The 10,319-nt window shown below is 46.1% G+C and overlaps 1 protein-coding gene across 2 annotated transcripts in view; it reads right to left on the bottom strand.

Moving 5' to 3' along the window:
* Positions 1-7,199: 7,199 nt before the first annotated feature.
* Positions 7,200-10,319, bottom strand: part of ITGB5 (integrin subunit beta 5) — an 80,594-nt gene continuing 77,474 nt past the window's right edge. For both annotated transcript variants that reach the window (XM_026082220.1, XM_026082221.1), the window contains 3 exons: positions 9,815-9,931; positions 8,510-8,676; positions 7,200-7,796 (listed from right to left, as the gene is read on the bottom strand). In XM_026082220.1, coding sequence (XP_025938005.1) covers positions 7,701-7,796; positions 8,510-8,676; positions 9,815-9,931 — 380 coding nt within the window. In that variant the 3' untranslated portion in view covers positions 7,200-7,700. The remainder of the gene's footprint in view (positions 7,797-8,509; positions 8,677-9,814; positions 9,932-10,319) is intronic.

Here is a 10,319-nt window from a genome sequence, read left to right as displayed (position 1 = left end):
GTTGAATATGTTAGTTGTCTTTGTGTGCCAGTGTGAAATACTGCTAATTTTCAGAACCAGGGCATTATAAAATAAGTCATTCTGTATGTTTGTGACTGCAGGAATTACTCATGATTCTGCTTGAAGTCTGCTCTGACAAAAGTTTTTGCAGTTTTTAGTTAATGCTCACTTAACTACAGTGCAGCTGTTGACAGGTTCCTCTAATGAGAAACAAAAATGTACTTTCTGTTGCTTGACCCTATGTGAAAAATAACTGGAATACTTCCCGGAATTACTTTATACTCTTTTGGATTGTGAAGAAGGGGAAGTAGAGAAATGTCGTGTATGATGAGTTTTGATTGAAAGGAGTGGGATCATCTTAAGTATATCCAGTATGTGCGTGATGGAAATCAGCTTGAATTTTCATTGCTACCACAAAGAAATGATGATGCAGTTCTAGACCATTGTTTGTTCTATGCTGATGCAAAGAAGTACACAAAGCTGAATCCCTTTTTAAATCCATTTACCTATTGACTAGCACCAACTACATTCAGCGAGGCACGTCTTTTGCCTTTAGTAGTGAACTCTACTCAGTCTTTCCGAAGAAGAAATTGGAGTTATGCTGAAGTTTGAAAGGAGAATTTTTGTTGGTTGTCAATTGGATTAATTTATGCAGAATATCTAAGAGAAGAGAAACAGGCCTGAAGCTGAGGGCTCTACCTTATGCTTCTTGTATTTGTGACTAGCTCCATTGGCAGTCAGACTTCAGAAACATAGGACTGAAAAACTTGCTAGCTGTCTGGGCATGTTGCAGGTAACGATTTTATAATCCTTTCATATTTCATGTTGTCTAGAAGTGTTTCCACTACTCTTTGATGAATGTGTTTTATAGGGCTGAGAAGCTAGTATGGAGAGAATATTGGGATTTACTGTGTGTGTTTTCTTTTCCTTGGGGGTAGGGTTTGCTTCAGCAATCTTCTTATACACCATAGTTTACTTTCAGGGAGCTCATTATGGGGAAGATGAAGGCTCTTAGCCAGCTTTCCCTGCTGGAACTTGATGAATGCATTGGGCAGCTTGCGCAGCTACACTGCAGTACTCTGAGTCACGATATCTCACATCAGCGACTACGATGTTCATCCCCTTCAAAATGATCAGAGGATTTGGAATTTGTTTATTGTCTTAATTATCTGATAGCCTGGAGCCCTGCAGCAAAAGCAAGACTTTCTCACTTAAAACTCCTTTGCAGAAAACTGCTTTCTCCACCAGAGGGAGCTGAGACTCTATTCAGAATAATTGATGCCGTAGCTCTTCTCTAGCTAATAGTTTCCACTGATAATACCAATGCTAAATATGCTGAAGATAAACATCTGCCTGGTTTTCAACAGATTACACCCTTACATCCCTAATTTAAAGCAGTAGAGCTTACCAGATAGCTGCCTCAGGTTGGGGTCCAATACTGTCTGTTGTAACAGGGTCACTACTGTTACAGCACAGTGTTTTGTGAATTCAGTGTTTTCCACCAACTATGCTAAATTTCATTAAGGATGTGACTGAGATCTACACAACTCAAACCCTGAGCAGAATCTTCTGAGAGCTGATTTATCAGGCTTCTGTCTGAAAAGATTGCATCTCTGGCAACTTTTTGGAGAGTTTGATACAATCTAACATCCAGTCCCTTTTTAGAAAACCTTTGCAATGCTTTCTTTATGAAACAAGTTCCGAGGAACAGATTCAAACTTGATTTCACAGTTCTTCATTGTGCACTCCAGTAAATCATATGGAAAGAGTTGTTTTCTGGTGTTTCAGTTGACACTGATGTCACAAGCATCAATTAGTAACACAAAAGCATGTCACCTTGTATGTGCACTCTTGTGTCAGAATGATTATGGTAAACAAATGGGTGCGCTTTCTTTGAGGCATCTGAAAGTGATAAAAATCCATTTCAAATTAAGAACAAATGTTAATTTCCTTGCTCGCCCCTGCTGCTCACATTCATAGCATGGTCCCTGCTGTTGGTGCTGTTTCTAACATGGGAACTAGGTCACAATTTACAAAACTCATTTGCATCATAATATATGAAACTGGAAAAGTCCTGCAGTTCATTCTCTGATCAGATTGGAGTCTGGGATAGAGGCATATGGCTATATTTAAATTTGTTGGTGGTTGCCATGTGACCTGTATTATCTGGCAACTAGGTATTTATATGAAATTGCTATCCTTAATCCACTCTGCAGTACTATTTGCAATGAAATGAAGTCACTTTATTCAGGCTTAAAATTCTTGCAGAAACAGTTGTCTTGATAAAGCCATCACTGTATTAAAACTTTTATCTGAGTTAAAAAATTTTTCCTTATAAATGATTTGTGCATCACAGCATCAACATTGTTTTATTAGCCAATAATTGGTGGGTTATATTATTGTTCCCATAGCCTATTCTATGAAAAGTTATCCAAGACCTAATTCCAGAAAAGTAACTGAATTGTATCGCTTTAAATGTACTTGAAAAGCCCATTACTGTGAGTTTTCTAGCAAGTAACAAAAACATTGCGTTTAGGAAACAGTTTGGACCAAAGGAATGTGAAATACCCAGGGGAAGAAGTTTCTTTCCAGTTATGAGATTCGGAGGTTGTTGACTCAGAGAAGTGTTCTGCGTTGGAAGTCTTGTACGTGACCTGGAGACCAGACAGGGCTGGACACTTGGTTTGTAATGGCTGCGTTACCTCTTGGTCCTCTGTGCCACAGTGACAAGTGCAGCTCCATGTTGTAACTTTGCAACAAATTGAAAATCAGTTTGGTGCCTGCTGAAGCTTCAGGTTTTCCTCTTACTCTTTTGGCACGTTTTCATAGACTGGGACCAATGACCCTGCCTGTGTGCCGGGGCCAACTTTGTCCTCCTTGGTTCTCCATTTCTGCGTGACCTGTATCCTGCTCTGAACTTCTGCTATCTGGAGTCAGGCTATGAAAATGCAGGGTTGTATGTGGAGGTTGGCCAATATAGAGGCAAGAGGGGAAACTCCTGCAAGGCTTTTAATACTGTGAAGTGCTTACTTAGGGCACGGTCTTCTGAACAGTGATGGCATGTATAGCCTCTGACCAAGTGTGATTGTATGGCCCATAGGGACTGTGATAGTAGAGGATGAGCTAGTGCAGTCATTTCTGTTTTATTTCTACTGAAGAAACAATAGTAGCTTTACAAAAGATGCTTTCACAAATAGGACTATTTGGATGGGGAAATGCTACTCTGTTGCCTGCAGCTGATCATTTCTGCTTTGCTGAGAGGTACCATTTTAGAGCTGAATGGAGAACTTTCTGGTGTGCTGTGTCCAGAGGACAGCAGCACCTACTAACGGGCATGGAAAGGGATGGGATGAAATCAGAGCTTCTTTGTTGTATTGTTTTGGTTTTTCACAGGCTGGCAGTGAAGATGAGGTAGAGGAACAACAGTGAACTTAAAATATGTTCAGCTATGGAGATGATGCTGGAATATAAGGGCCAGGAGATGGTGCTGGGCTGCACATGCAGCTAGTTATCTTGCCACAGCCTTTCCTGCCAGGTATCTCAGCGAGTCTCCTCATTACACCAGCTTCCTTGCTTTCCACATGACTGGAGAAGTGCAAGGTTAAACAGGTTGACGAGTGTGAGGCATTCAGCTTCAGGCAGCTAAAGGCTCAGCCTTTAGCTATTAAGCACCTTCTGGCTTCATCACCCAGAGCGAAGAGGATGCTACAGGCTTGTGTTACAGCTAAGGGTTACAGTGACTCTGCACAACGAACAAAGCAATCGATGCTGTAATTGATCTTGACTTTACTCAAGGTGTGATACAGCACCCTCCTCCCCAGAAAGGCCAACAGCACTGTGCAAATGCGCTGGCGAAGCGGCAGGTGAGCCCCCAGCCCCAGCGCTCGGCGGCAGCAGCCTCCAGCTGCGCTGCGGAAACACAAAGGGCTGATGTTGCAATGGCTTCCGGATTCCAATTTAGACAGACAAGCGCTGACATTTTTCCGTCACATGTGACCTGCTGATGCTTTCTGTTACGGTTTTCATTCAGGAATGCTAGCTGTGGTCAGACTGCGTGCGTTTAGAGACATAAATAAACTGCTGCTGACTGAAGTGCACCATTCCCATGACTGAGCTTGGCGCTAACTTTGCCAAGGGTAAAGGCAGGTTTGCTTACGCGGTAAAGCCTTCTTACTCTCAGTATCGCTTCCTTTTTTTCTTTTCTTTTAGATGAAAACTTGTGGAAAAGCTAAACTCAGGGATAGGGCCTATAAAAATCAGAAATGATTGTTCTTTTTTTTTTTTTTTTGTATCAAAGTTTCTGTGGTACTTTCTGGTATTAGAAGTGATATAAAGCAGGCCTGACCTACAGGCTGAATCCTTCCTCCCCCCAAACATCGTAGAAGAGCCTGGTCCAGCCTAAGTACCTTATGTGGGGCAGAGCTGGTTGCACTCCCTTCTCTGCGGCKCAGGCAGCCTGCAGCTACGCTGTTGCACTGCCCTGCCTTTGCTGCTAGCCAGGGAGCAGGCAGCTACCGCGCTGCTGGATGAGAGCTGTCTTGGGCCTCTGTGCTTTGCCTGTAAACGTCCTTTACTCAGCACCTTCTGATGCTCCCCTAGCTGTGGCCATAGGCAGCAGGTTGCTGGTCACTGACAGCAGCCATCCCCATTTCCTTCTTTTTTGCTGGAGTTACCTGCTCGTTCTTGGGAGTCTGCCCTATGGGCAACCTTCGCTCTTCTACTTGCTCTCTGCGTTACTAACCAGCTACATGGAAGAACAGTTTGTTTCACAACTGATTTTTCCTATTGCTCTTTTGATTTAAGGCCTCTTTATCCCTTTCTGCGGTGGTGGGGAGAGGGGGTTTACAATTATATCTTTACAATTATATCTTTTGATCCCTTGCTGTCCTTCTCTTCACTCTCTCTAACGAAACAACTCCTTAGCAGTGAGTCAAATTTTGGCTTCCTCAAGCTGCTTTATTGACTCTCTCAGCAGTAAACTAATGTGCTGGGAAATGCCACAGCTTAAAGGTAATCTGTGAAAGAAAGGGTGGAAGAAGGGGGCACTGGCTGTGCCTTTCCTTTTCGAATGCAAAGGAAGAAAACAAATGGCTTTGTTTTGTTTTTAAACTGCTTGGTCCCATACAACTCCCTCATATTTTCTTTGGAATTGCTGAACTGTAGTCACACTGTTTGCTGTTTTGGGTGGCAAACCTGGTTTTAAAAGTTCCTGCCCTTCCTTTCCCCCGCTTTTTCCTTGCCTGGCGCAGTACTGCTTTGTGTGTGTGGCAGTGAAATAAATCAAGCTAAAACTCACCCTGTTACAAAACTGTCTATCATCGGGCCTATTGATGATGATTATTTCTGAATGTTTTGTATTTTTTCATTTATGATAGCAATGAAATGTGTCTAGTGCCAAAATGGCACTAGGCAGGGGGATGTTGCTGAAAGTGGGATTTGCCGTATGGGCAGGCACTACGTGGTGTCATGGAAGCCTATTCCTAGGTATTCAATGTGTAACGAAGAGAATTGTCATACGTTGCAAACTTCAGCCTGGACTTCAACATTGTGCAGGACATGTGCAGCGCAGGTTGGCTTCCACTGAAGAGCCACCATGCTTCCGTGAGAAGCTGAGCAGTCACTGGGGCCAGCTGGCCACAGCAGCTGCTGCAGGCAGTGCTGCCCCTCTGYGGTGCTCAGGCCTTCCCCCTTCCTGGGGAAACTGGGGAGGAGCAGATGCCCCTGCTGTGCCCCAGCTCCCGTGGCAGAGAAGCATGGCTGGTGATGGCCTTTCCCTAGCAGGTCCAGCCTTGGTGCCTCCAGGGCAGCTCATCCAGCTGTTGTGCCAACCTCAGCATCTCTCCATACTTCATCGGAGCATTTGTGCTGCTTAAAACAGCCCTTCCCCGCAGCCTGAGCCTGCCTTCCTCACTGCTGGGGCAGCTCTGCTATGCCAGGCACGGAGGAACTGTGTGTATTCACAAGAGATGAGCAGGTGAATGGAGTACAAGCATATAACAAGAGACTTCCCTTGCACTTGTTTTCAGGACGTACATACCCCCCTCCCCCATCTCAAATTTGGTAGTCATTCAAAAGTTCTGTAGAAAACCAAGCCAGGACAATATTTCACTTATTTGGTCTTTTTATAGACCAACTAATCAGTTCTGATGCTAAGTGTACAACTTGCCGCACTTAAAAACCTTGTTCCTTGCTATTTTTAGTACAGTCTCGTGTGTTCCTTCAGCACTGCTGGTGATTGGGGCGGGGGGGGGTCATAAACATCTTGAAGGAGAGCTGTTTATGCTGAGCAAATAAGAGCTCCTGTTTATAGAGGCAAAACCAAATAAATAAAAAATCCGGAAGGATGGGCCCATGGCCATTTTCCAGCAAGAAGAGCAAGTCAAAACAATGAGCACTATTTGTTTTTGCTTTTTCCCTGGCAAGCTTCCTTCAGTTGACTAGGGCATGATCTGCTCAGGGCAAAGAGGAAAAAAAAAAACAACAACAACAAAACAGGCAGTAGCAATTGCACTGGCTTCTCTCTCCTGCCTTCTACTGAAGCCCTGCTGCAGGATCTGTGTGGGTTTAGAGCTGCAGCTGTCATCTGGGTAACTTAAGCCCCAGCTGCAGGGGGAAGCAGACTGGCCCAGGAGAACAGTTTGGGGGGAAAAAAAACAAAGCAAAACACAGGTTGTGAAGCAACTCACAGTACATCCACAACCCCGAGTTTCAGCCAGTTCTCTTTCCAGCCAAAAGCTCAGAGATCCACACCCCCCCTTTATTTTTTATTTATTTTTTTAAAATAGACAGGCTCCACTTGACTGTACAGCTGATTTCCTGTATACAGCTGCCCTCCTGCAGTAACCCAGGCTGGAAGCCTACTTGCAAGCACCAAGGAATCAGGCTTCAACATTTTCTCAGACTACAACTCCTATTTCCCTTGGGCTTCCCTCAAAATTCCCCTTCTGTTTTAAGAACACGGGTGCAGCAGGCTGTGAGCTCTATGTGACAAGCCTCACCCTTGGTCAACACCACTGTATTAAATCAACATCATACCTTCTGCTGGAGCCACTGTGGCTCCAGTTCCTATTTCTATATTCACAGTTTGACCGAAAAGGCTCTGTTAATAAATAAATAAGGCAGCACCACATGTGCTTACAGGAGCATGGGGCACAGCAAAGACACCATGGACTCTACTCACAGCATCATATATGCACAATAGTTTTATTTTGTTTTTATATAAAAAAAAATCCTAAAGAGTGCAGAACTCCTGTATCCTATTTTCTTACACAAATACCTCCAACACCCTCCCTTTTTTTTTTTAAGCTAATTTCCCCCTAACAACTTGCAATGGCATGGGTTCCCCTGATTTTGGCCTAGTCACCCTTTCTAATGGGATATGTCTAAAGCTGCAATATGGCACTTGGTTCACTTAGTCGGCAGGTTTAATATATCCAGAAAGCTGGGGTATGAAGTCTCACCCTGCTCGGAGTCCATGAGCACAGGCAGCGAGCCCGCCTTCGCGTCTGTGCGTCCAGAATCATACAGCGCACGCGCGCACTGCTCAGCCGTTTCTCCTTACTGTGCAAACAACAGGCTTCTGTCACTGGTCAGTCCTGTTTTAAGGTATTCTCTCCCCCGAAGAGGATTCCATCTTCAAGTCAGGAAGCAGCAATACAGTCAAGCAACTGCCCACAGCAGTCCCACGTGCTGAGGCCTGATCAGTCAACTGTACCATTATAAGACTTGTTGAGCTTGTTGAAAGTGAAATCTAAGCTATGCGTAGAAATAGGCTTTCGGTAGAGAGGATTGGATGCCTTTGGAGAAATAAAGAGAGGCGAAAAGAACAACAGTAAGGAAAAAAAAATAGTGTGGTGACCAAAGTATGTATAATGCCCCCCTCGCCACTGCAATCAATTTGGAGATAACTCCGTTTGGCTTTGACTGAAACGTCCCATTCAGACACAGAAACAGTGTCATGACTCCACAGGAGCTGCAGTACCAGGTCAGACCCAGTGTAGCACATCTTACATCCTGCCTGCATACACTAAGTGATGCCCTCAAATGCTGAGCAGCCCTATCTAAAAAGGAAGCCTTACAGAATATGCTTCCCCACAGACCTGACCAACTGACAACTTCCAACAGATCGCATATGACAAGCACCAATATTTTCCACATACCATCTCCCCATAAACCTGAGGACAAAACCTGGCTCTCACAGTACAGCAGCAGTCTGAGTTTGTCCTGTTCCCCCACCACCACCTTGCTTCAACCCTCCAGCACTGGAGGAAAATGAATTAAGCCAGAAGGTCAGATACAAGTTTGCAGGCTATTTGGAGCTTGCCCTGGTGAAGACAGCGCAATGTGCCTGAATCCAACCGATGCTGCAGGGAAGCAATGGGCAGTCTCTGCCCCAGCGACGGTACGGGTTGGGTGCATGCATTCCCCCACATCCACCACCCTTCTCCATTGCTACTGAGCCATCTGCACAGCCCAGCTCCCTGCCGTTCCACACAACACCCCTACTCACCATTTCGTATCTCGCTCGGGAGCGCTCGCTTTGGAACCTTGCAAACTCCCGCCGGTCGTGAATGGTGACCAGCAGCTTCCAGATTGCCAGCAGCACRATGCCAATCAGCAAGATGCTGCCCCCCACCACCAGCAAGATGGTCAGGACATCGGGTGCTGAGCCACACTCTGGGGAGAAGGAAAAAGAAACCAGCTCTCATGCAGATGCACCTCACAGATAGGATACCGGCAAGTAAAGCCCTGGATCACAGCCATTGCTCAAGTGGCCTCAGGCAGTGCTAGCAATAGTGACTAAATTAAAACAAAAACACAACAGTCCTCTCTGAAACTGAAGCAACTTTTGAAATCCAAGAGCAAACATTCCTGGCCAGATGAAGGTCAAAGGCAAAGTTCTCACTGACACCAGTAGGTCCAAGCTTTCACACAGCACTTCAGTGGAAGAGCCCTGCCCCAGCCACACCTGAAGCCTGTTTTTAATGCAGGGTAACTCCTCTGCAGACACAGGTGGTTAAGGCCTGAAATTAGCACTCTGCCTGCAGCAAAATGTATTTCAGCTTCTGGCCCACACTGACATGAAGACAGGTGATTACTAGACACTTTAAATAAGCATATTAACTGTCAGCTAATCAACTGTTCTTTCAATTAAATGTAAGCTGCAGCACAAGTGAAACGTGCAGTCTCTTAAGACTTTTCCCATACTGGCCTGCATCTCGGAGGACCAGAGCAGACCGCTAGAAGCTACTGCTGGGTGCTGGCCAGCTCGTCTTGCAATACCACAAGGGCCTTTCTTTGAGAAGCTGCATTGCACGTGATTAAAATAATATACGCAGCACATGCTGTGAAACACAGCTGTCTTGGGCGGCCTCAGGGGAGGGGAGCAGGAACACAGCTACATTGTGCTGCTTGGAGCAGAGCTAGTTCGGGGAAATTTAAAAAGATCCAGAGGTGTTCCAGGGTTTTCCTAACATCCTGACTTAAAGAACGATAGCGCCAGGTGTCCTGTTCCCCCCCTTTTCGTTGACAGTGGATATATTTAAAAATCAGTATATGACACGTTTTTGGTACCTAAATAGCTGTTTTGAATTTCATCATCCTCATCTGGCATAAAGCTCTTCAGCCTTTTTTTTTTTACTAAGTCGGGAGCATTTGGATCAGGGTCTCGGCATTGTAAAACACCTCATTTTTAAATCACTCGGATTCTTTTGCTCCCACGTGCCTTTCTGCCGGCCAGTCACGTTCAGCAGTGGCCTGTCACCTCTTGGGAGGCAGCCCGCGCTGTTAAAAYGAAAACCAAAGGCGGGCCAACCTGGCTCTCTGAGGACGGTGAGGTTGGATTTCCCACTGGCAAGCTCCGAGTAGGTGAACTTCATGACGCAGTCGTTGACCGGGTAGGCGCACAGGACCGAGTTCTGGTCATCCGTTTCTGGAACGAGACGAAGAGCGTTGCTGAGCCCCCGCCTCGGCACTGGCCCCGACAGACGCCAGGGCACCTCGGGAGACGCGCCACGGGGCAGCCGTCCCGCGGCCTCCCCGGCTGAAGGACCTCGGCGCGCGGCGGCACGCTCGGCCGTGGGCTGCTCAGCTGTTGCCTTTGCGCAGGAGAAGCCCCTGCTCCATCCAAAGGCCCGGCCTCAGGGCTGGAGCTGGGGAGCTCTGGGGACTGCGAATTCCTTCCAAGGCGAGGGGCTTCCTGCTGTACATATGGTGCACATTACGGCCCAGCTCCAACGGCTGGAAGAGAYGGAGCCATTAGCGCAACATGGGGGAAGGGGGAAAAACATAAAACCCGCCACCATGGTGCCTTAGCTTTG

This window comes from Apteryx rowi, unplaced genomic scaffold, assembly GCF_003343035.1.
Source record: "Apteryx rowi isolate R43461 unplaced genomic scaffold, aptRow1 scaffold_57, whole genome shotgun sequence".
NCBI classification, from domain to species: domain Eukaryota; kingdom Metazoa; phylum Chordata; class Aves; order Apterygiformes; family Apterygidae; genus Apteryx; species Apteryx rowi.
This window is presented reverse-complemented; position numbering and strand designations above follow the sequence as displayed.